This window comes from Trachemys scripta, chromosome 11 (assembly GCF_013100865.1).
Source record: "Trachemys scripta elegans isolate TJP31775 chromosome 11, CAS_Tse_1.0, whole genome shotgun sequence".
In the NCBI taxonomy this organism is placed as follows: Eukaryota; Metazoa; Chordata; order Testudines; family Emydidae; genus Trachemys; species Trachemys scripta.
This window is the reverse complement of record NC_048308.1, coordinates 59121740-59148824: the sequence shown is the minus strand read 5'-3', so window position 1 is coordinate 59148824 and position 27085 is coordinate 59121740. Positions and strand designations below refer to the sequence as shown.

The following is a 27085-nucleotide window of genomic DNA, read 5'->3' as shown; positions in this document are numbered from 1 at the left end:
CTGAGAAAGGCTATAGCTGCAGTTACTTTTTTGTACTAAAGACAAAGGTTAGGGGTGGTTTTAATACATTAAACTGCATTGGTGTTGACAAGCGAAACAAGCAAGCTCACATAGACATATTACAGATATGAAAAATATGCAATCGCTATATACTGCATAGTAAGTATGCATGTAGTGCATAAAAATATCCACCACAGTCTAGTGCAGGGGTGGGCAAACTACGGCCTGTGGGCCACATCCGGTCGGCGAGACGGTCCTACCCGGCCCCTGAGCTCCCAGCGGGGGAGGCTAGTCCCTGGCCCCTCCCCTGCGGCCCCTCCTCCCCCGCAGCCGCGCTGCCGCATGGGGAGCGCTCTGGCCTGTCGCTCCTGTCAGGCTGCACAGCTTGCGCCCGCCTACCTCCCAGGCATTCTAATAAGCCAGTCCTGCCATTCTGAGAGGCATGGTAAGGGGGCAGGGAGCAGTGGGGTGGGTTGGAGGNTGGAGGCTCTGAGGGGGGCAGTCAGGGGGCGGGAAGTGGGAGGAGGCGGAGGCCAGTCTGTTTGGGGAGTCACAGCCTTCCTTACCCGGCCCTCCATACTGTTTCACAACCCCGATGTAGTCCTTGGGCCAAAAAGTTGGCCCACTCCGGCCTAGTGTAACTTTCCTAGTAGGTAATGGATTAATTTGTGCCTTGAACAGCTCGTCATTATCTCTCTCTTTACAGTCTAGCTTCCTCCTATTCCACTGAAACAACCTGTGTCATGGTTAACAATGATCTCTTCCTGATCAAATCTCAAGGCTGCTTCTCCATTGTTATCTTCCTAGATCTGGGACCGTCAACATGGCAGAACCACCCTTCTTAAAACCTCTTCCTTGCTTGGTTTCAACAATTCTGCTTTGCCAGTTCTCCTATTACTTCTTCTAGCTGCTGCTTCAGTGTCTCCTCTGTTGGCACTTCCTCCCTTCCTCTATCAGTCTATCACAGGGTTACGTCCTTTGCCCTCATCCTCCTCTCACTCTACACTTTTTCGGGGCAACCTTGTAACTAGAACTACCATCTCTATAATGCAGACTCCCAGGTTTCTTTCTCCATCCAAACTTTCTCTTCCTTGTTTGCACTCGTATTTCTGATAACTCCTATGACATTTCCTTCTGCCAGCTGGAATTCAACATGTCAAAAACCGAACTCGACTTTCTTTATTAAAAAAAACACACACACACAAAAAAAAAAACTTCCCACCACTTCTTTCGCTATAAATATTAACTATTATCCGCCATCCTCCATGTAGCACTCACCACCTTTGTGTCATCTTCATCTTCTCTCTCTACCCTACAGATGTTCTACCACTAAATCATGCCAGTTTCACTTCTGTAACATCTTAAAAATCTGCCTCTTTCTTTACATTCCTGCTGCTAAAATCCTTGATCATCCTGAACCTTTATTACTTCAATCCCCTTCTTTCTGACCCTTCTGACACTCTCCTCACTCTAATCAATCCAAAACTTTGCTGTGAATATCACCTCTGATACCTAATGCTATCACAAAATCAGTCTCCTTCTAAAATTCTTTCACTTGTGCCCCAAAGCTCCTTGTTCATGCTTTTAAGGCCATCCACAATTGCCTCCCCCCCCAAATACCTGTCTACATTTGCCCCTCCCCCATTTAGGTTTGATTTGAGAGTCAATAAGACGTGTTCTGAGTCACTTAGGTGCTTTGCTAAATCCTACTCTTATTTCCTCAAATGCCCTCGTTGCTCAGCCCAAATTGCTCATCTCCATTCCTTGTTTCATGCTCCCCTCTATGACTGGGACATCCTTCCTGACCCCACCCATCATGCCTCCACCTGTTCCTCCTCCAAGTCCCTTCTCAAAATCCACTCTTCAAGAAAGCTTTTAAGTGATAGCCCCCTAACATTAAAAGAGATATAAATTATAATCATGTTTTAAAAACACAAACAAATGAAAAACAAAAAGAAAACCCTTAGTTACTCTTTAGAAGATCTACAAACTTCCCAAGTGAGTACACAATTATATTGTCCTTGCCTACAAACTTCCCTCCTTCTGTTCTATCTAATCTTGTCACCTCCATTTTCCATGTGTCTTAATTTAGACTGTAAACAATTTGAGGCAGGAATTCCATCTTTGTCCTGTCCCTTTGTCATGCTTGATGGATATATAATAAACAGTAATAATGAAAAATATCAGTTGATAAGACCCTATCAAAATTAAATCTAACTGTGGGAAAAGTTCAGATGAATAATATATGCATGTAGTCAAAATATGAAACATGTAGACTTCATGTTGTTATCTCTCTCTAGAAAAACAGTATTACTTTTGCTTGAAGTGAAGTTATACTCTAAAAAGTGAATCAGTAGTACTGGAGTCCTTTGGTTCCATGTTTCTTGTTTATCAATAACACTGCCAACCGAACAAACTCGATCTTGGATCTGAAATCAAGCATACATCTTCACCAGTAATAAAGATTTTGAATGTGGATCTTAGTCAACAGATCTGTTGGTGATGCATGAGCCAGAATAATTACATTTTTGCCAAATTAGCGTGCAATCCAGTTTCCATTCTCACAGCTTTATTATCTCTCCAGGGTTAACGGGAGCACAAAAGCAGATATGAGACTAAAGATACACAAAGAGAAGAGCTGTTGAAGAACTCACTATTATAATTAATTAAAAAAACCCTGACATTCATTTTAAGACAGATTTCTTTAAACTCTATGAACACAAATGTGCGTGCAAATTGCACACTTAGTTAGCATGTATAATTATTCAAATAGTATGCATATCTGTGCATTTATGGACAACTATCGTATTCTCATTAATCATTGTGGTAACTGTATGTGCAAATTAAGTATACACTTGTGCACATATAGTTTGGACAATCATACCCTGGCAGTCCATAAACACGTGGAAAATTTCTAAATGGTGTGCACAAATTTAATAGGGTTGTATTGACATTATGTGGAAGAAAAACAGTGAAGTCCTTGCACATAACACTTTGGAAACAAACTCCATATGCGGTGTATCAAGGACATCAAGAGGAAACAAGCTCTAGTTTGTATGTTCCAATCTCTATATTTTGAAAAGCATGATCTGTGGGGCATCTTTGTAGTAGAATTTCTGAGGTTACAGCAAAACACTTCTTCCATTTAAACTATGCACCAAGGTTTTGTTCCATACTAGGTTGGCCTACAGGCCAGAATATACCAGTAGCGTCCAAAAGTTTAATGTAATACCTGGAAATAGCAAACATTCCCCCCAAATGCATTTTTCCCTTATATTTTCTTTATGCTCAAGCCTCATACAGTTTTCCTACCAAATGCACATGAATTCCAAGGGCACAAAAAGTTTTGCCAGCTAAACAATAGCTAATGGTTTGGTATAAAAATCGATAGTGCTTTCTTTTTAACTGACAAACATTTTTGTCTGCTTGTTGAGATCATCAGTGATTTCACAGAATATTTTCATGAGCTTCTTCAGGAAAATATGTGTGCGTGTGTGTGTGCGCGCGTGTGCGTGCATATGTTTTAAGCACAAGAACCATACCTCAACATGGCACCAAAACCCTTCTTCTTCGTTTTCTTCTCTGGATCTTCATTTTCTTCCTTCCTTTTCTTCTCTTTGACTTTAGCTTTGCTCTTTCCTTTTTTCTTCTCCTTCTCTTTATTTTTTTTGTCTTTCTTTGCCTTGGTTTCTATATCTTCTAGTTCAGGATTCCCTTGCGGGGCTGATTCAAAGTTCTGAGTTTCTTGAGCAGAGAGAGAGCTCTTATCAGACAGACCATCTGCAGAGACAGAAAGAGAATCAGTAAATATGGTTATGGGCCATTTCTGATCAGGAAAATGCAAACAAGCAATATGGAATCAGTGTAGAATAAAGTGCCGCAATAGTTCACAATGCACGTTCATTTAATCGTATCATTTAAAAAAGCAGACTAAACATATATCTAGTTAATTCAAGCAGGGCTCTATTGTCAATTAAGCACAGAATTATTATAGTTACTTGTTTTCTAGTTATTATTTCTGGTATGAAAATCTTGACATGTGGTAAAACATTCTTCTTTTTGAAATCTGGCTTGTTAACTTCCATCAAGTCAAGAAAGCCCACAAGCTGGGACACAAACAGCGAGAGCTTATTTCAACCAGAGGTTCTAAGAACCTGCATATCCTAACTACTGTACAAAACTAATGCAGTCACTCCTTGCTCTCAGGCTATTTCTGATGTCTCTAAAAGGAACAGCAAGACAATTTCTCTGCCTGTTTAGAGGAGAGCTAGGGTAGTTTCACTTTAGGAACTCAAGAACTGAACATAATGATGCAGTTCATGCTGTAAAGCAGGGGGTTCCCAGTCTGGGGATTGTGACCCCCATAGGTGTCATGAACAAGTGGGGTCAAGGTGTTGTGGCTACTCTGTCCTTCCTGTATTGCTAAACAGGGCTCCTGCTAGACGGGAGGGGGTTCCGGTATGGTCTCCGTATGGAAAAGGGAGCTGCAAAGGAAAAGGCTGAGACTCACTGCCGAGACTTCAGTGGAAGTTGGCTCAGGCCCTAGGACAGCATACACAGTAATTTGGCCCTAATTCAGCAGAACACTTATGCACAATGCCTTCAACTGGATTTAAGCACCTCCTTTGAATGCTTTGCTGAATGGAGCCTTAGTCTGTACTAACTGGTTAAAGCTTCCCAAATAAGTACATGAAACAGCATACCCTCTTCTGCATCTTCAGGTCCATCATAAGATTTGTCAATGGCAGCCCTGAAGCTCTCGTTACAGCCCCGACCACGGACCATGTGAGGCCTGGGTCTGTGGAAAGGAAGTTCATTCTTCCTGACTTCAGCCACAGCCGTCTGCAAGCTCTCCAGGGAGCTGGACTTTTTTAAGCCCAGAGTGGGACCAAAATCTTTGCCAGGAGATTCTGGGGAAGGAAAACTTAATGTTTACATTTAAAGTACATAGAAATAAAAGCAATACAATTAGGGCAGTCAAGCAATTAAAAATTTAATCAATTAATTGTGCGATTAAAACATTAATTAATCGCACTGTTAAACAATAATAGAATACCATTTATTTAAATATTTTTGGACGTTTTCTATATTTTTAAATATATTGATTTTAATTACAACACAATACAAAATGTACAGTGCTCACTTTATATTTATTTTTGAAAACAAAAGAAACAGTATTTTTCAATTCCCCCATTACAAGTACTGTACTGCAATCTCTATCATGAAAGTTGAACTTACTAATGTACAATTATGTACAAAATGCCTTAATTCAAAAATTAAACACTGTAAAACTTTAGAGCCTACAAGTCCACTCAGTCCTACTTCTTGTTCAGCCAATTGCTCAGACAAAGAAGTTTGTTTACATTTTCAGGAGATAATACTGCCTGCTTCTTGTTTACAATGTCACCTGAAAGTGAGAATAGGTGTCGCATGGGACTGTCATAGCCAGTGTTCACAAGATAGTTACATGCCATATGCGCTAAAGATTCATAAGTCTCTTCATGCTGCAACCACCATTCTAGAGGACATTCGTTCATGCTGATGACAGGTTCTGCTCAATAACGATTCAAAACAGTGCAGACCAATTCATGTTTATTTTCATCATCTGAGTCAGATGCCACCAGCAGAAGACTGATTTTCCTTTTTGGTGGTTCGGGTTCTGTAGTTTCTGCATCCGAGTCTTGCTCTTTTAAGATATCTGAAAGCATGCTCCACATCTCGTCCCTCTCAGATTTTGGAAGGCACTTCAGATTCTTAAACCTTGGGTCAAGTACTGTATCTATCCTTAGAAATCTCACATTGGTACCTTCTTTGTGTTTTGTCAAATCTGCAGTGAAAGTGTTCTTAAAATGAACAACGTGCTGGATCATCATCCGAGACTGCTATAACATGAAATATATGGCAGAATACGGGTAAAACAGAGAAGGAGGTATACAATTCTCCCACAAGGAGATCAGTCACAAATTGAATTAAAGCATTCTTTTTTTTAATGAGCGACATCCGCATGGAAGCATGTCCTCTAGAATGGTGGCCAAAGCATGAAGGGGCATACGAATGTTTAGCATATCTGGCATGTAAATACCTTCCAATGCCAGCTACAACAGTGCCATGTGAACATCTGTTCTCACTTTCAGGTGTCACTGTAAATAAGAAGAGGGCAGCATTATCTCCCGTAAATGTAAATGAACTTGTTTGTCTTAGCAATTGGCTGAACAAGAAGTAGGACTGAGTGGACTTGTAGGCTCTAAAGTTTTACACTGTTTTGTTTTTGAGTGCAGTTATGTAACAAAAGAAATATCTACATTTGTAAGTTACACTTCCACAATAAATAGATTGCACTATGGTACTTGTATGAGGTGAATTGAAAAATACTATTTCTTTTGTCTATCATTTTTACAGTGCATATATTTGTAATAAAAAATGAAGTGAACACTGTATACTTCGTATTCTGTGTTGTAACTGAAGTCAATATATTTGAAAATGTTGAAAAACATCCAAAAATATTTAATAAATTTCAATTGGGATTCTATTATCTAACAGTGCGATTAAAACTGCGATTAATCGTGATTAATTTTTTTGAGTTAATCGCATGAGTTAACTGCGTTTAATCGACTGCCCTAACAATTATACATGTTTAACTGTACACATCCATTACTCAGTGGCTTTAAAATACAATGCAATCAATGGAATTAATTTTAACAACATCAAGATATACAAAGTTCTATAGAGATTCCAGCTAAGATTTGTGTCTTTACAGAGGAGACATTTTACTAGTGCTGTTCTGGAGCTCCCCTCTGACCAAACTTAAGGTGAGGTTTGCAATGATTCCTGTACCGACAGCCAGGCCCGGCTCCAGCTTTTTTGACGCCCCAAGAGGCGAAGAAGAAGAAAAAAAAACAAAACCCGCGATCGGCGGCAGCTCTACCGTGCCGCTTCATTCTTTGGCGGCAATTCGGTGGCCAGTCCTTCCCTCCGAGAGGGACCTGCCGCCGAATTGCCACTGAAGACCCGGACATGCCACCCCTTTCCATTGGCCGCCCCAAGCACCTGCTTCCTGTGCTGGTGCCTGGAGCCGGCCCTGCCGACAGCAAACACCCCAATTCAGGACATTGCTGTTAGAGATGACGTATCCTTAGAGCTCACAGAAATATTTATGAAAAACAAACTTTTGGAATGGCTCAGATTGCATGGGCGGTAGATATTTGCAAACAAATTTCTTGTGAGAATAGATCTCCAGATCTCCTACAAGGTCTTTATCCAAAGCCTTCACTTCAAGTCACATAAGCTGAACGCTGTGCTATGCTATCAATACACTCATAATGGTTTTCAGGAACAAAGCATAAACATTTCTAGCAAAACAAACAAAATATAAACTTATTTGCCCAGGGATGCTGCCTCTTTCCTTTTCAGGAGAAAGCAAGTAGATTCCTAGTAGATATCTTCTGTCTATGAACACATCCATCTCATGGCTGACTGAATTTTTGGGGAAGGCTACTGTTAATATAATTGCTGTGCCACACTGCAATTCACCAAGATTTTTCACTTACAAAAACAGGTTTCAAGAGGCGGGAAAGCTAAAAAGAAAGTGAGAGTTCTGAGATACACTAATCCGGAGGGAAATGTAGGAAATGCATAGATATGACTCAATTTGAAATAGTATTTTGGTTTTTACTTAATTTGTATATGACAAGCCAGGAAATAGAACCAATAAAGGTAGAAAATAAAAGCAGCTTATGTACTCCAAGGCTTCAGAGTAAGCCATATTAAAAGGCACAATATATAAAACCGTGTCGATAGGTGTTACCATCACAAGTAGCTGGATGACATCAGAACAAGAGACTATCACATAAAATTTCACTGACTGTCCCTATTGAAGAGATTCTAGGATCACAAGAAAACCAGAAATATTGATACTATGCTGTTATTTCAGCAATTCTCGAAAAAGTCTCAGTCATTTTAAATGTCCATTTTTTTTGTAAAAAATAAGAGCTGAGAAATAAAAAAAATGCAATTAGTGAAATCTTAAAAAGAAATGGGAAAAGCTAAGCATTGGCACCAAATGTCGAATCATCATAAGAGTCTACACAAAGCAATTTACACTGCCATTTCCTGGGACTTTGACATGAGGTTAAAAAAAAATGAAAAGACAGAAACCCAGTTTAAGGGAAACCTGGTTGCTAGGTCACGAAGTGCAACCTTCTTTTGTTCATTAATTGCCATTCTGGAGACTACCATTATTGCCAAATTAGCGAGTGCTAAAATGGATTTAGAGCATTGACTTGCATACAACATAAAGGTGCTTAAAATCACTCAAAACGTGTGCATCAGTAAAAGGCACTGTGGTGTCTGTCTCAGGCGGAGAGTGAGGAACAAGAGACAAGGGAAGCATAATCACTGCAAAAGAAAGGGCAAAGTGAAAACCTCTCTGATCAGCACAGAAAGAGCTTTTCAGTCAGAAAACAGCTCTGATTGCTAGGTTTGGACAGGAAGCCACTACACAGCTCTCAATAAATTAGAGCATGGTACATTGCATCAGCTAAACTAAATACAACCCTGGAACTGGACTGAACCATGAAACAGACCTAGGGTTAGGACTTCTGTCTGGACAAATGTAGGCAAGGTTATTACAGAGGTGATGCCTTTGACTTCCATGGGGAGCAGCTGCTTCCTGCATCACTGGCAAATAATTAATAGAGCATCGTTAACAGCAGGTTTGGAGAAGGTCATGCACAGAGTTCCCACCTCCACAAGAAACAAGTAATATATAAAAAACTAGGTACCTTAAATAGAAATAAGCCAGCAATTCAGGCTGGAAGACTATCCTTAACTCATCAATGAAATCCATATCGATTTCCAAATAAGTAGGACATTTTACACAGCATTTGCACTTATACTAAGGCACTGTGAGAGAGGTTAGAGAAAATGTTGAATTTAAAACTATATCACACTAAATATAACCATTTGGGGTAAAATTTCTCACATTGTGTCTGCCTCATGCTGGTTTTTTTTTTTAAGTTTCAGCTAAAATGGTTCAGCTCTTTTTGAGAACAAGGTTAGGGAAACATGTTTTTTTCCCCAAAGTGGTAGCCGTGTTAGTCTGTATCAGCAAAAACGAGGAGTCCTTGTGGCACCTTAGAGACTAAGAAATGTATTTGGGCATAAGCTTTCGTGGGCTAAAACCTACTTCACCAGATGCATGGAGTGAAAAATACAGAGGCAGGTATAAATACACAGCACACAAAAAGATGCCTTACCAGGGGCGGGGGGGGGGGGGGGGGGGGAGCAGTGCTAACGAACCAATTCAATTAAGGTGGAAGTGGGCTATTATCAACAGTTGACAAGAAGGGGTGAATTCTAATGTGGCCAATGTAACCAAGGTGGCTCATTTCAAACAGTTGACAAGGAGGTGTAAGTATCAGCAGGGAAAAATTAGTTTTTATAGTGACCCATCCACTCCCAGTCTTTATTCAGGCCTAATTTGATGGTGTCAGTTTGCAAATTAATTCCAATACTGCAGTTTCTCATTGGAATCTGTTTTTGAAGTTTTTTTGTTGAAGAATTGCCACTTTTAAGTCTGTTATTGAGTGTCCAGGGAGACTGAAGTGTTCTCAAATATCCTTACAGATGTTTAACTGAGATGCTCTAGTGTCTCCATGGTTTGGAGCAGGGACTTGAAATTTGGTAGGGGAATAGCCCTGCTGTCAGAATTGTGTTTTACCATGTTCATGAAAATTTGATCCAATTTGATCAAGTTACGAGCCTCTGAAAAATCTTGGTTAGCCTATGCTCAATACAGACTTGTTAAAGTTTGGCAGCTAAATTCTCTGAAGATTCCAATTGTATTGGACATGTTCTAGCCTCTCACAGCTCCTACATATTGAGTGGACGGCACATATGCTACCCCCACAGCGTGACTGAGCATGCTCCATTTCAGATCTTCAGAGATGAATCAGGCCTTTTTCTGCAATTGGGCCTCCTGTTACCCAGGACTGTCGGTGCTGGAACTGAGAACAGAGTGACCATGTATCCTATGCTGTGAATGACCCCTACTGCTAGTGCCTGTTGTATTTCACTGATGAGCAGTCCTGTTTCAAGTACTAAACTTTTTATTATGAATTGACCTATGTATACAAAGAGGCAAGAAACTTCCTACTATTCTATGTAGTTGCAGCCTGCGACTGCCTTGTGCTGGTGTTCTTTGTTTCTGCCCCCAGCCATACAGTGTGTCTAAGAAAACAAAGACTGTATCTGGAGTGTACAGGAAACGTAGCATCTGTACACTTTCTGGAGGATTTACTTCAAAACACAACTTCCTTTTTTTAGATCCTTTTAAAAATTTCCTGATGGAACTAAAACACTACCAAACTATTACAAATACAGTAACTCTGACTCAACTGTTCAGGTCACTTAAACACAACCCTAACATGCCTCATTCAATCTCTTAGGGCATTTCAGCAGTCTTCCCAATCTGCTGCATTGCAAACCTTCTTTTGTCAAATCCTCATTTGTAACAGACTGGTCAGTCTCATGGTCAATAACAGGGTCAGTTTATGAATTGCTTTAATCTTAACTGAAGTGAGAGCAGACACATAACCATGTCAAGTTGTCAGGTATCTTTGAGCAGACACTTACGATTCCTTAGTAAGATTTTGCCTTCATCTGTGATCACTGAGTATGAGAGAGTTGACTCTTCCATCACTTTAACTTTGACTTGGCCAGTGCCCCTCTTGCCCAATTCTCACTGACTCTTTGTTTTCTTAACTGTGGGAGGTCTTGCTTTTTTATTGTAAAATTGTGTCTGATTGTACCTTCCCAGTCCTTTCCTCACTATCAACAGACTTCTTCGGCTATGGCTACACTAGAGAGCTTCTAGTGGAGCCGCTCTAAGCCAATGGGAGAGACCTCTCCCGTTGATTTAATCAATCCACCCCCAACGAGTGGCGAAATCTATGTCAGAGCTTCTCCCGCTGACATCATCTGGCAACACCGGCTCTTAAGTTGGCATAAGTTATATTGCTCAGGGGGGTGGCTAATTCACGCCCCGAATGATATAACTTATGTCAACTTATGCTGTAGCGTAGCCATAGCCTTGGTCATCCTTTGTTTTTATCTGGTAATTGAGTATTTATACATAAGTTGTAGAGGAGTTCTGTACTTCTGACATGTTCCACAGCTGCTTGCCATTACTTTGATGTCACTATTCATCTGCGGCCAGAAAACAACTTCTCTAGCTCTCCTTTTTGATTTGGTCATTCCCAGGTACCCTTCATGTATTCACTCCAATATTTTCCTTCTCATCACTTGGAGAACCACAATGTGCGTTCCCTTCAAGAGCACTCCTGAGATCACTGAAACCTCCTTTTTACAGCAGGGGTATGCCAGTGGGAAGGGTTGATTTTTGACTCCTTTGCTTATTGCTTGTATCACTCCTTGCAGCATTTCATTTTTAGCTGTTTCTGTATATGTTTACTGTCTGTTCCAGGCTACGTATTGTAAGATGGAGCTTGTGCTCTTGGGAGAGTGTCTGCCTTTACTATGTGGCATCAACAGGCGCCAACTCCGTGGGTGCTCCAGGACTAGAGCACCCACGGAAAAAAATTAGCAGGTGCTTAGCACCCACTGGCAGCCAGCTCCTCCCTGCCCCCTCCTCAGTGCCTTCTGCCCACCGGTGGCCCCACCGATCAACTCCTCCCCTCCCTGCCCAGTGCCTCTCGCCCACCACGATCAGCTGTTCTGCGGCATGCAGGAGGCAATAGCAGGCATGGGGAGGAGAGGGGATGGGGCATGCTCGGTGGATGGGGCGGAATTGGGCAGAAAAGGAAGAGGCGGGGCGGCACCTTGGGGAAAGGGATGGGTGGGGCGAGGGCCTGAGGCAGCGTCTTGGGGGAAGGTGTGGGTGGGGCAGAGCAGGGGCGGTGCCTTGGGGGAAGGAGTGGAGTGTGGGTGGGGTCTGGGGCTGAGCAGGGGTTGGGCACCTCCAGGGAAAGGAAAAAGCTGGCACCTGTGGTGGCATCAGCTGGCACTTCAGGGTTACATCATACTTTTTCTTTTTCAAAAGCAGTCACTGTATAGTTGGTGGTGCTTCACTAAGCCCCTTTTTGTGTAGTGCAGTCAGTGGTTTGTGAGAGTTTCTGCTTTGGCACTCCAACTATAGGGAAAGTCATGAAAGTCATGTTCAGGTTTACTTGAATCTTTGATTGGAAAAGCTACCCTCGGAGGTCAATCTCTCCCAAGTATGTAATTTCTGTTGTTTGAAATTGACATTTGGTCTTATTCAATTGGTTATTAGCTCTTACAATTTACTGTACTCTCCTCATTCCTGATGCTCAATCACAGAACTGGCCCAAATTATCACGTCATCGATGTGAACTTTTACGCCTGCCAGACCCTCTAGCAAATGGCTCATTGGACGGTGAAATACTTCTTGAGCCAAACATACGCCAAAAAACAGTCCTAGGAAACAGTATCTGCCAAGGTCTGTTTTGAAAGTGCAGATCTTGGAGCTCTCCATGTTCAAAAGATGATCTGCCAAAATCCCCTCGATGCGTCTAATTTGCTGAAGAATTTGGCTCCTGCTGTTTCAGACAACAGTTCACGTCTTTGTGGGCAACTGGAAGTGTTCTCTTTTTATGTTTTTGTTCAGCTCCCTAGGGTCTGAACACAGCCCGTTTTTCTCTACAATTATTAAAGAGCGAATCCAACCGGTTGACTCTTCTCTTCTCCAAATGATAGTATTTGACGTCATGTTTTGCAACTCCTCTTCTAGCCTCTCTTTTAAGGTTTTTGAGCTTTTCATGTAGCATGCACCACGGGGTCTGCATCTTCTCTTAACCGTATCTTGTATTTTACTGGGAGACATCCATTTCCTGTGAATACAGCTTTACGTGATCATAGCAATACTTGAATATCCAGTTCTGTGTTATCTTTATGACTCTCTATAGCATACATCCTCTTAACAAGACCAAGCGTCTCTTGTGTTTAGGCACAAGTTTGGTTGCTTGTCTCCGTGTATTATCACAAACTCTTGTTTTATGATTTCCCTTTGTATTGAAGCATCAGTGTGTACTCTCCCAACACTGGAATTGTTCCTCCATTATAGACTTTCATAGACACTTTTTAAACTCCCACTTTCCTGTGCTCCTTAGATCTCAATTTCATTTTCTGTTATCACATTTACTCGTGCCCCAGTGTCTATCTCGTATCTCACATAAGTGCCATTTGTGCACATTTTAATTAGCCAATCTTTTGAGTTTTCAGCCTCCTCCAACATTGTGCTTAAGAACAGCTTTTTCTCTTCACTTCAGGAACTCCTTTCTGCACCCAATACATGTACTTTCTCTGCACATTTTAGCACAATGGTTGGGTTTATTACAGTTTCTACATATTTGCCTGAATGCTGGGCATTTCCTATACACATGCTGGTTGCCTCACCACTGGCATTGCTTCCTGGTTTCCATCCTTGGCCAATTTATTTTTTGTGAACTTTCCCTTGCTGGTTAAGTTCTGATACTCACAGTTATGTGGTGTGTGTCTTTCTCTAGGCTTTGTTGTTGTTTAAGATGCTTGGCATACACATATTGCTCTTTCTAGTGTCAGATCCATCTCCCTTAGTAACTGTTCATAGACTTTGTTATTGTTACACCACAGAACAATGTGGTCTTTAAAGAGAGTCTTTTAATATTCCATATTCACAGGACTGACTTTTTAGTTTTAAGTCTGACAAACTCCTCTATTGTTTCCCCTTCATTCTGTGGTCTCATCCTGGACATCTCTTTCATCGGTACATTTTTTCTATGAACAAAATGATCCTTAAACATTTTCATTATTTCTGCAAAGCTTTTCTCTCCTTCCCCACCACCATCTGTATGGAACACACTGCATACATCTAAGGCTTCTGTGTCTGCCACTGTTAACAGCAGATCAATCTTTTGCTCAACCTCCAGTTTATTTGCCCCAGTGGCTTTCACATACAGCTCATACTGCTGTTTGAATTGTTTCTAGGCATATTCAGCTTTTCCACCGATTCTCATGGCTGGTGGAGGAGTCACTTGCAGTTCCACAGGCTCTTTAATAGCCAGTTCAATGTTATCTCTCACTAGGTTTTCCAGCATGCTGTGCCCCATTCCTGGCACCACAGTGTATCTCACTGCTGAGCAGCGTGGCATTAAGATACACTCTTTATTATGAACAGGGACTATGGACAGCAGTGAAATAACAAACTCCCTCCTGCTCTGTGTCGCTGCAGCCTGCAACTGCTCCAAGTCAGGCTGCCTAGTTTCTGCACCAGCAGGAAGTGTGCCGAGGCATCAAAGACTGCATGAAAAGTGTCCAAGTGTGACATCTCTACACTCCCTGGAGGATTCACCCTACAGCCCAGAGCCTACGCACTAATGATGATGATGAGGAAACAGTCTGACTCGAATGCAGAGGGGTAGGGAATGGGGTCTGGGAGGGGGAACAGTAGACGGTGGGATGACAGGCAGGAACTCAGGAGGGAGCTGTGTTAAAAACAGGAGCAGATGGGGGATAGGAACAAGAAAAAGGATAGAGGCAGAAGCAGGAGGAAGATAGGGGAGGACAGGAACAAGAATAGGGCAAGAGGGGTGTGCAGCAGAGGAGGGGAAAGAGGTAGGAAGTGGTGGGATCGAAGCAGAAAGGGACACAGGAAGATGACTCCGTAACCCCTTGAGAGCAAACCCTTACAGAATTTGGAATTGAACCCACTATTCCGGAGTCTCTACACTCCCTTACTGTGTAGCAAATAGCTGTGAAGCCAACCGGCAAAGTGCATGTCTCCATCCCCATCCATATAGAAGGTAACCACCTTCTACTGCTACCATCTGCTCCATTAGCTCAAGCGATAGAAGACTGTTCTATGGATATAAAGATTGCAGCGCTACAGATGACCCATGTGGGGGTCAATATAATTCAACATAAAGAAACGAGGGTTATTTTTTAAATTGTAAGTGTTTTTATTTTTTAAATGCAGTCGCTTACATAGAGAGAGAGCATTGTTCCTGTTGCAAAGTCAAGCACTCAGGACTTAGGAAATGCCAGAATTAAAGTTACTTGCACAACCTTAATTTGTCCCGGCACCAAGCTTTAAACCCTGTCCCCTCATCTGCTCATGTTTCTGTACGCCACCTTATTGAGCTCCTGCCCATCACTCTACCCAACACCTCTTCCCCATCCCACCAACCCCTCAGACAGTTTGTGTGCAGATATTAAGATGCAGTCTTTCGTTACATGATACCATATTATCCAGTACAATCTGGGTTGTGAGAGAAGACTCTTAAATCTTCAACAATTGCATGGGAAACACAAAGTTATTGGCAAAGTATTCAACTTTTTGTATAAGCATTCTTTATTTTGCCAGCTTGTCCTACCGTGAAAGTCCCTCTGAGGAATTAATTTTAGCAGTAACTAGGAACTTCCTGTTTTTTTCCCCTAAGAACACTTAGTCACTTTCATGTAATGTTTTAGGTTTGCTGTTCAAAAAGAGAGAAAAAAAGGAGCATTATTTATTTATCTAGTAAATTCAGTCAAATGCTTCATTAAATAATTGAAATCCTTGCTAATGTCCCTAAAATTAAAGCAAAAGTTCAATAGCTTGTGATCATTTTATGGCCTAATATTATAAAATATTGTGTTACCTTCAAAAGATGTGCTGAAATACTAAAGATTAACTACACTTCCCACTCACTAGAAATGAAAGTGAAATTTCATCTGTGAGCTCCCCATTTTCTGTCATTTTAAAAGGTATCTTCATTTATTCAAAAGCTTATCAAGGCCCTTCTCTAACAGATTAATAGTTGAGCATTTAGTTCCCCTTTTCCTCAGGCTATAATCATTTAGTCTGAGATTTCATTGGCAACACTGGAACTTCCCGCTCTAGCACTAAAATCTGCCAATGAAAGACTATCTGAATCCAGATGAACATTGATTAAATTTTTCATTATTGATGTCAGTGCTATCAATTATTAAATTATTCCCTTATTAAAATGGGAATATTTAGTGAAGGTGTTTACTTTAAGAGGAGAGTTAGGTCTAACTCTCAGACAGTTTTACAGTTAACACCTTTTCCATTTCAGTTTTTATTTCCTTCGTCTTTCTCCGTGAGGCTGTGACAATCGTGCTAGTCAATCTACTTGTTAAGAGATGTAGGAACTGCCACAAATAGGCAGACCAAGGACCCCTCTACTTTACTATCCTTTCACAGACAGTGGCCATTACCAGATGCTTTAAGATGCACAAAACCCCATAATGAACAATTATGGAATAGACTGCTCTTTGTGGAAGTGTTCCCCTTACCCCCTCCCCACCAGCAATTTATGATTGGCTTATACGGTGAAGCATGAGAATTTATATCCCTTGTACAAAATCCATCCTATGCAATAACTGTAAATATTCTTACTGTTCATGTGAACATCTATTCTTTTACTGATTCCTAACGATTTTGGGCACAAATAGTGAAGCAATGAGTTTCACAGGTTAATTCACCGTGTACAAAATATTTCCTATCATCAGTTTTAAATCTGTTGTGTTTTCATTTTATTGGATGTCCCCTTGTTATAGTTTTATAATGAAGGGTAATAGGAGCACCTGATTTACTTTTTGCAAGCTATTCATTATTTTATATACCTTTACTTCTAAAATACATATTCCTAATTTTTAAAATCTCCTCCCCTATGTATATTTCCTTTCTTCTGACAATTTTGGCTTTCTCGGGACCCTTTCTGTTGATGCCACAACCCTTTTGTGATAGACTGATCTGAACTTAACCGCAGTGTTCAAAAAGTAGGTGAATCCTTCTCTATTATCCTTTGTAGATCAACTTTACTGAAATTGTCAGTTTATTATTAGATTTCTCTTACTGATGAATCAGTTCTCTTATATCCCTTGATAAATCTGTTTTGCTCCTAATCCACTAAGTTTAAAAACGGTCTGCTAGTAGAGCATAAGCAGCATATGTGAAAAATCCTCTGAGTTATGAATGGCTGTTTGGTTTGACAATGTCCATACTATTTATACAGTATTCATAAGCAGTTTTTTTTCATATGGTTCTTTGGGTACTGGTTGTTGTTCTTATGAATACCTGAACTCACATGTAAACCAGGATATTTGTGTTCAAACAAGAGGGTTCTTCATTCATTATTTTTCCAGAAACAATACCCTGGGACTTAGGTGACCAATTAAAAATCACAAACAAACAAACAAAAACAGCAAATAATGAAGGTTGTAGGTGAATCAGCTGTGTAAAGTCCTATGTTGAAAACTGCTTGTCTAGATGATTCAGTGAATACTTATGAACAAAGAATACACTAATAAAATCAGGAATAGTTCATAAACAGAAACAGGACCAATTCAAAATGAATAATTCTGACAGTGTTTATGTGCAATATTCCAAGATCTAAATTTAGCTTATGCTATGCAGATCTTTCTTTCTTTCTTTCTTTCCATGATGGCTCGAATAATTATCCCCTAGGCTAACTTCCAAAGTATTGGAGGTCATGTCTTTCTGATCTCAGTGATTTCTTTCCTTGGAGACCAACATTTATTTTGGACCATATGTTAGGTGGGCAATTTCCCTCTTACTGACCCTGGTCAAAGAAGCAACCTAGAAGTGATTATCTTTAACAGGAAAATGGTGTATTGTTTGCCTGATTCATTCTTTGACACCAGTACGAAAACTATGTTCTTCTTTGATATACAAATAGAGGACAAGTTTTCTTCCTGTTTCTACCTTTCCGTCTTTGTAGGGGTCATACATTTCCATTCACATCCCATCTCTCTCTCTCCAACACGCAAACAAACCTACACCTTAATCTCTTATGCCGGATGGGAACAGACCAGGTTGAGGCATGCTACCCCTTGTTCAGCCACCTGAAAGACTGGTAAATAGGTAAATAATGAAAGTAGATTGCCTGATTCTCCTGTATGCCTTTGAAAATCCTCCTCTAAATAAATTGATGTATAAAAGAAAAAGTGTAAGTTTCCCTTCTAATAAGCACTAGGTCACAAGAGAAAGTAGTTGTCATTATTAACAACCTGGTGCGCTAGGCACCTCAGAAAACAGAAAGATAGTCATGGTCCCTGCCCACAAGGGTCTCGTAAGATTATACAGTGACTCAGTTAATTCATATTCACTTTTTTGCAAACAGTCTTAGTTTAACATGATTACATGTATTTCTGGTAGGCATCACAATGTATACAGTTGAAAAGGACTTCTCTCTCTCTCTCACTCAAACTTCCCGAAACATCAACTGCTCAGATGCTCAGAATGATTTGGAAAGGACGGATTTCAAAGTCATTGCACTGTTTAGTTTGTGCTTTTCAAGCAAGCAGCTATCAGAGGCGATTTCTGTAGAGAGACCTTAATGATGCTATGGCCCTTTCAGCACTAGTTCATTTAGCATGGAAGACATTATGAAAAACTAGATAAAAGCAAGGAAAATGTGCTAAATTTCCTGCACTCACAAATAAGAGATAACGTACATCTTCTAGTTGGTTTATACTTCAAGCCAAGTATCCTAAATTAGAAGCAGAAATACCAAGTGCTGAATAATGTTACACCTGACAGATACATCTAAGAAAGAAAAATCAACACATCGGGGAATTTAACAAGTTCTCTGATTGAAAAAGTTTGCTACAGACTTAAGATTTACTGACATTTCAATCTACTTTACTGTACATCATGATTGCAAATTAGTTCATACTTGTATGATCTACAATTTCAACTATGAATAATGGCGGTTTACATCTTGAAGGCCAGAAAAGGATGCTGTTCGTTAGCTGAGGAGGAAATGCATGGACTAATGCAGTCACTAGATATTAGTCAGAAATGCAGGACTATGCTGTGCTGGGAATGAACACTGGTGTAGCCATTCTTGACAGTCTACCACTAACAGATATTGCAGTTGTGAGGCAATGTGTTAATATTTCAAGAAGAAAAACTGCCTGTCACTAAACATGAGTTTTTCTATACATCTCAGCAAAATGGTAATGAGCTTCACAGAGTCACAGAAATAAGAGTACGAATTAAAAAGAAAGTTAGTTTCAAGCAAAGGCATGTTTAGCTTTGTGATGAACATTTTAGACAAAATACAAACTAAGTTAGTCTCTTCACAAAATTTGATGCCCCCATTAGAATAATTAGCTTTCTTTATTTGATGGCACAGTTTAACCTCTGACACAACCTTTTACTTTATACCACAGCACTACATGCAGCAAAATGTTTTCATAGGAAATTTGAGTCTCTACCCCAAGATAGCTTGTAGTTTTTTCCCATTTGGTGCAAATTGAGGGGCCTGCAGTTAGTGTGACTCTAGGAATAAATTAAGCTACTTTACCGTCTTCAAAACAGGAGATTTCTCCTAAGGATGATTTATGTCTATTAAATGCATTCTAGGATTTAGCTGTTACAAGCTACTAGTGGAGAATGCATATGGGAAAGGCCAAACAGACTGGAAAATCTCCAGGTTCCAGAAAATATGATTCCGAGTGAGTTCAGGCAATTTGTAAATTGATCAGTCCAAAACTGAAAAGTAGTAAGAGTTCCAGTGCCCTGTTTACTTCGATTCCCCCCTCTCTCTGATAAAAATCACAGATCTTTTCCATGCTACAGATGACCAAGGGACGTGATACTTTCGATAAATCGATCTAGATTACAAAGGCACAGACATAAAACAATCCAATCCAAAGCTGCACAATAAATGAGGGGCCCAATGCTAATATCCACGCAACTTCACTTCTGTGTGTGTGAGAACATGGGGCTATCTACAACGTTAAATTTTACTTCTGAGCACAGTAGCATGATTCTTCATAGACTGTAGGAGGAAGGATGATATGGGGGAAAATAAGGCAAATCAATTAGACAACATTTCTTTGAGAGAGACTTCTTTTTACTGAGAAATGTGAAAAAAGTGGACATTTATACAAAATGCCATTTACTTTGCTAGTTTCCGTTTCCCTTTCTTTAGTTGCAAATATTTTCATTTGAGCCTTCTCACTCAGCTTCTGTTCTTGCTTGATACTGCAGTGAAGTAATAACCTTGTTTTTATTACATCAGTCTGTTGCTAAGGAAATGACAGATATCTCAAATCCACAATAATGACTTGTCTCAGAAACAAATTCAGACCCTGATTCTGCACTGTATTATGCACAGGAGAACCCCTGCATCTGCTTCAACATGGCTCCGTGTGGGCACAGGGAACTACCCATGTGCAACATAATAAGGGCTGATAGGCTGAGGAAGAAAACGCTCCTTTAAACAATAAAAGCTCTGATAATCAGCAAAACAGGCAGTTTTTCTTAATAAATAAATAAAAGATACAAGGTACATGGATTTGTTTTAAGACAGGCATATTTTCCCAGTGTGACATTTTGTTGTTCCTTTAAATTTAGGCTATCTATACATTGGGAAATACTGCCCTTTTTGCAATGACTTCAATGTAAAAAGCTTGCCTTAATTTTCTGTATTAGATGTGGATAAATGCCAAAGAAAGAAAGGAAGTGGAACATCTTTTCAAAATGTTAATCATGGTAGAGCACAGTAGGTCCACAGTGTAGAACAGGACAGAGATCTGGTGAGTGACACAACACTGTTGCCCCAGGGACTGGAAATATGGAGCCTGATGCTATTTCATTAGAATCAAAGGTAAAAACCCCATTGACTTCAAGTCAATGGAAATTATACTTATAGCTTTGATTTGGTAAAGCACTCCAGCAAATGCTTAACTTTAGACACATATTTAAATCCATCTATATTTAGCCAAGTAATTAAGCATATGCTTTAAGTTAAGCCTATTCTTAAATTCCACTGACTTCAGTGGGATTTAGGCATGTATTTAAACTGTTTGTTGAATGAGGGCCAGAGTAACCACTTAATCATCTTAGGCTCCGATCTTGCAATCAGATTTTTTAGAAACATACCTTATATAAATATCTATATTGAAATTAAAAACAGAAAATAAAAAATCTTATTATGAACTTCTAGCTTTTCAGTGTTTTCTAATTGAAGCTGTTCCTGAGTTATTTGCATGTGAATGAAAAAAATCCTTTTAAAATCAGTCATCTTATTTACAATTGATTAAATTAAGAAGTGCCAAGCCAATTTTTTACAGCAAGTTTCAGTCTGGACACATTTTTACAAACACACACACACACACACACCCATATGGGGCTCCGCGGTGAAAAATTTTTCAAGAATCATTTTGGGGATTAATCAAGGGTATTATAGCAACATGGGAAGATTATCGTTATTATAAAAGAAAAGCCAGGGTTAGGAGAGCGAAGAAAAACATTTCAATGTTACTGATTTAACCTGCAATTAAAAAAAAAATCATTGCATAAAATAATCCTTTTTTTTTTTCTCCTTCTGCAGAAATTAGAAGACTAGCAGAAAACTAAATCTCTAACAAAATAAATGGGGGAAAATCCTTTGCTTAAAAAATATTTCTTCTGTACACCTGCCTGCTCTCTGTTCAGTGAGTCCTGCATACTGGAGATGTTTATGAGTTCATTTTATTGCCGTTCCCCCCCGCTCCTGTAACTGCCCAACAGCCACTCTCATTTAAGAAGCTCTAAATATTGTTGCCATGGGTGACACATGAACATGGAGCAAGGGAAAGCTCGGCTAATAAAAAGGCTTTTCACAGCATTTCAGCCTTTGCTCATAAGTAAAGTTAAAATTTATGGCTTTTAAAATACTGGATCTGGGAGAGGTCAGGTTAAATGGCTGCTAGTAATAAAAGGAATCAATATGCCACAGCATCTGAAGCAGCCAGCAAACTGAATAAACACTTAATCCAAATCCACTTGGACCTGAATTAAAAGAACATAAAATACTGTATTTTCTTTGTTTGCCCTCCATCAGTCAATAGTTTGCATTGCTGGGTCCCCTCAAATTCCACACAGGAAAAGAAACAAACATTTGTTGGCCAAGTGGCAATTAAACCCTATGTCAAGGCCCTGAGGAATTATGTGGGCATTAACCTTATCAGAAAACCACTTTTAGATTAGCAGACTACAAACACAAATGCATCTCCCTCTGTGAAGATCCTGCAACACTAGGGTTTTTCCCGGACATGTCCTGCTTTTCGGCAATCAAACCCCCGTCTGGGGGGAATTGCCGAAAAGCCAAACATGTCCGGGAAAATGCCGGCCAGGCGCTTCCCCTCCCGGGCTCCAGCTGTGCTGGGGAAGCGTCGGCCAGGGGCGCAGGGTCTGGGGGCTGCCCGGCAAACCGCGAAGCCGGTAGCGCTGGGTCAGCCCTTTCCCCGTGGCTGGGAGTAGGAGGGGGCGGGGTAAGGGCAGGGAAGGGGCGGAGTTGGGGCGGGGCTAGGGGTGCGGAAATGGGCCCGTGGAGGGTCCTCTTTTTTTATTTATTAGATATGGTAACCCTATGCAACACTTATGCACAAAAGCTCCAGTGGACATTGAGATGTGCTTCCCCTAGTACATTTCAGCCACCTACCCCCATAACTGTAATCCCTGAGTGCAAACAAAATCACCTATAGCAATAATTAGTATGTCCAGTAGTACAGAAACCTGACAGATTAGTCTTCATTGCACTTGAAAACAAAACAGAATCAAAGAACAGAACTGCTTTCAGGTCTCTTAATCCTAAACCTAAATTTGGCTCAATTTGTGACTAGATTTTCAAGAGTCATCATGCAAACCCATTTTTTTGTACTTATCTACATGTGTTTATGAGGAAATGTGCTGGTTAAGTTTCAGCCTGGGAAATTATCACACTTTTTGCCAGAAGATGCCTTTAAATTACCTACATAAAAGATGCAGATTCAGTTGAGGCCCATGCACACAGGTTACTTCACAAAAACATTGATGCATTTGAAATTACAGGTTATAAACTTAAATAATTTTTTTCTTAGAAAAGGGTTAAAAAAAAGCCATTGTATCTAAACTAAAACAAAAATACAGCTCTCAAACTGGCAAATACAGAATTTTATCAGACCTATTATTAATCAAGAAAAGGGGTTTTATAGTACATCTCGCTCTCAAAAAGTCCAAAAGATCTGGGAAAGGATTATGTAGGTTTTCTACAAAAGTGCCCTCATCAAAAGGTCCTTTTTATCCCCTTCTGTGTTCTAAAAAGATTATCAGAATTTTTAAAAAGTTTTTTATTATAGCTTTCTTAATAGCTGGAGCTACAGCTGAAGTTACATTAGGACTTTCTTTCTTGAAATTATCCTGAAACTTTCCATGCATGGTCCCAGCCCAGAGATGAAGTCTTGTTGTTTTCTTTTGTTTTTGGTGGGATTTTTTTTTGGAAAATGGGGGGGGGGGGGAGATAAATAAAACTCCCTTCAACTATGTTTGAGTTACTGAGTAGGGGAAAAAGAACATTTTTACATAAGTATAATACTCTTTTCCCATTCACCAAAAACTCAGAAAATCTTCCAAACTTTCCATGTAAATAGCCTGAGAACTAGATTCCTTTCTAGGATTTGGGGAGAAGGGAAGTTTAATTTCCACGTCTGGTTTATTTCCTCTAACTTTATTTGGATCTGTTTAATTTTGGCAATAATCTTGCACCTACAGAACATTTCCCACAGGCAAGAGAATATGCAGACATATTTCAGATTCATTGTTAGCAATACTTAGATGAGCAATTAACAAGCAATTATCTGTCCATCCACCCACCCGCAGCTATAAAGGGATACTTGCAAATGCTCCTCAACCGACAACTTTGGAAGATACAAGTGATAAACTCTGGAAGGCAAAATGGATGTGGGGGAAAAATAAGTAAATTAAGAAAAACTTTAGTACCGAGCAGACTGATTTTATGGCTTTTTCCATGAAAGTGAATCGTTATAAAAACATGTCCAATTCAGGCAGAAAGTGGCAAAAACAAATGTTCTTCTAAGCAGCTACAACAGAAGGTCTTACAAAGTATTATACAATATGCAAAGACATGGACTAATATGACATTTGGCAGCCTTGTTGGGATTAGCTGGCATCCGCAACTGGCTTAGAAACCCAGCCTCAGCTAAAAATACGACAAAAAATACCTCCTTAGCTACCTATGTTGATTAAGGTTGAGGCTTAATTCTATCATGTATTACTTTGTATTTTAAATCTGTTTGGGTACATGGTGCTATCCTTCTTAAAAGAGTTTTGTAGCTCCCCCATGGGATTTTTATGTCATGATGTGTTCCTTCAGTACAAAAGTTATTTTTAAAAAGAAATTGGCAAGAGTGAATGAGAGACCAAATAAAGCTAGTTTCCTCAAATCTGTATTTTTGTAAAACCCACTCCACTCAGACATTTACAAAATATGCTCTAACCCTAAATATCATCTTAAAAGACTAAGTCTTCCTAAATCTCTTCTTGTTAGTCTCCTCTGTCTCCATTACCATTACAGCCTTTTCCCAATATTATTCGGAGGATTTTGACGTCTGTCTTTAAAAACCCTTAAATAAGCCTTACCATACTACTAATTACTTGTGTGTTTAAACAGTTGACAAATACATACACAGTTCTGTATTGCTAAGACTTGTTTTAATTGCAAATTATAAATATGTGGGTAGGATTGTTGCTCCAAAAGAGTGAATCTCCTCCTCCATCGCCTCCCTTTTTTGCATGGTTCACACCTATGCACATGGTTTAAATACAGCGGGCTAGATTACTACTTCAGGCAAATGAATGCCTAAATATAACATATGTAGTCACTCGCCCTGGTCTTCCACTTCACGTCACCTGTGCAAAGTTTAGAACATTTGGTTCTGTGTGTGTATGAGAGTGCTAGGTTTCCATCCATCTGCCCAGTAGATGGAGAATGGGTGCAAAGATTCTTCCTAGCAGTAACACTGGACCAGACTACAGGAGATACAGGGTCAGAGGAAGACAAAGGGTGATCTTTAAATGTAACTGTTTATAGAGAATGATCAACAAATTAGTGTATTTCTAGTCAGGCAATATAGGACCTAGTTTTTGGCCCAACACTATTTAATAATTTTATCCATGATCTGGAAGAAAATATAAAATAATTACTGATAAAGGCCCCAAATTTAGAAAAGCATCCTCATTTGGTAAAACACGTGCTTAAATACCAAAAAGGAATGGACTTAACCATGCACTTAAAGTGTTTTCCTGACTCAGGGCCAAAGTTTGCAGGTGACGCGAATATTGGTGGGATGATAAATAACATTGAGGACAGGTCACAGTTAAAACTAATCGAGGGATGTGATAAATTCTCCTTCAGTTGAAATCTTTATATTAAGGTTGGATGTCTTTCTGAAAGGTAGGCTCTAGTTCAGCCACAAGTTGTTGGGATGGATAAATAGAGCTGCAATTTTAAGGCAATACAGAAGGCAAATTTAAATCAGGGGTGGCCAACCTGAGGTTGAGAAGGAGCCAGAATTTACCAATGTACATTGCCAAAGAGCCACAGTAATAAGTCAGCATCCCCCCCCCATCAGCTCACACCGTGCCCCCTCCCCGCCCCCGCTCCCAGCACCTCCCGCCCACTGGCAGCCCTGCCAATCTGTGCCTCCCTCTCCCTTCCCTCCCCTCCCCTCCTGATTAGCTGTTTCATGTTGTGCAGGTGGCTCAGGAGAAGGGGATGGGGGGGGAGGGGAAGGAGCGAGGGCACAGCAGGCTCGGACGAGGGAAGGGGTGGAGTGAGGGCAGGGCCTGTGGCAGAGCCAGGGGTTGAGCAGTGAGCACCCCCCGGCACATTGGAAAGTTGGCGCCTGTATCTCCAGCTCCAGAGTCGGTGCCTATACACGGAGCCGCATATTAACTTCTGAAGAGCCGCATGTGGCTCCGGAGTCACAGGTTGGCCACTCCTGATCTAAATGATCATAATGATCCTTTCTGGTCTTAAAAAAAATAATTTTCAGTTCACAGAAATGTTTGTTGCTCCCATTAAAGTGAGCTGACACATATGAAAGATTAATAGCAGAGAACACTGAAACCTTTGCTTAATTCAGGTACCTAAGGGTGGATGATGGCCATTCTACAAATACTATCCTAATAGACCTTCACCCAGACCATCAGGGACCATATTTAGGGCTGGAGACCAAGGGCCAGATCCTCAGTTGGTGTAAATAATCAAATATCCACTTGCTGCAATGGACACCAATTTACACTAGCTGAGGATCTGACCCTTGGTCTCGCTGCTTACATTTGGAATACAGGCACCAAATTTTGGTGTTACTTTTTGCCAGGAGACACCTGCCCACAAGGAGTCAGTCAGAGTATAACCCATTTCATATAAATTACAGCACAAAGATCAGATGTTAACAACTATAGCCTGCGTTGAATTCATACTAATGACTTATGGTAGAACCTGAGAGTTACGAACACTTCGGGAATGGAGGTTGTTCATAACTCTGAAATATTCGTAACTCTGAACAAACATTACAGTTGTTCTTTACAAATGAACACTGACTTAATACAGCTTTGAAACTTTACTATGCAGAATAAAAATGCTGCTTTAACCATCTGAATTTAAATGAAGCAAGCACGGAAACAGTTTCCTTACCTTGCCAAATCTTTTTTCTAACCTTTCCATTTATATTTTTAGTAGTTTATGTTTAACAGTACTGTACTGTATTTTCTGCCCCCCCTCCCCAGCTGCTGCATGATTGCATACTTCCAGTTCCAAATCAAGTGTGTGGTTGACTGTCTGTTCGTAACTCTGAGGTTCTACTGTGTATGTGAAAAGCTTTTCATTGCTTTCACAATCCACTAAGCCCTCTATATTAGTTCCCCAGAAAAAATATTTTCAGTCAGGCTATGGTAATCCCCATAACCATGAATCCAAGGCTTTTCTTTTTCCAATACCACAAAAATATTTTTACTGTTCTGTAAATTCTGTTTTCATTTATTCAAGAAATTCACACCATGAGGAAAGAAATAAGATCATAAAGATTTTAAAAAACTGTATAAAATTACCCCTTCTCAGATTATCAGTGGTTCATGAAATATTATCCTACACCTCAAAGTACATAACTATGTGCAACCATCATCTATGAGGGCACTCCTGCAAACTACACTCCATGAAAGCAGGCTTGATTACTGCTTCCTCCATTCTCTTGTGAGGTCTAGCTACCTGAC

The 27085-nt window shown here is 40.1% G+C and overlaps 1 protein-coding gene across 2 annotated transcripts in view; it reads right to left on the bottom strand.

Moving 5' to 3' along the window:
• PARD3B (par-3 family cell polarity regulator beta) overlaps positions 1 to 27085 on the bottom strand; it is a 647317-nt gene that overhangs the window by 187599 nt on the left and 432633 nt on the right. For both annotated transcript variants that reach the window (XM_034786262.1, XM_034786263.1), the window contains 2 exons: positions 4704 to 4910; positions 3543 to 3780 (listed from right to left, as the gene is read on the bottom strand). In XM_034786262.1, coding sequence (XP_034642153.1) covers positions 3543 to 3780; positions 4704 to 4910 — 445 coding nt within the window. The remainder of the gene's footprint in view (positions 1 to 3542; positions 3781 to 4703; positions 4911 to 27085) is intronic.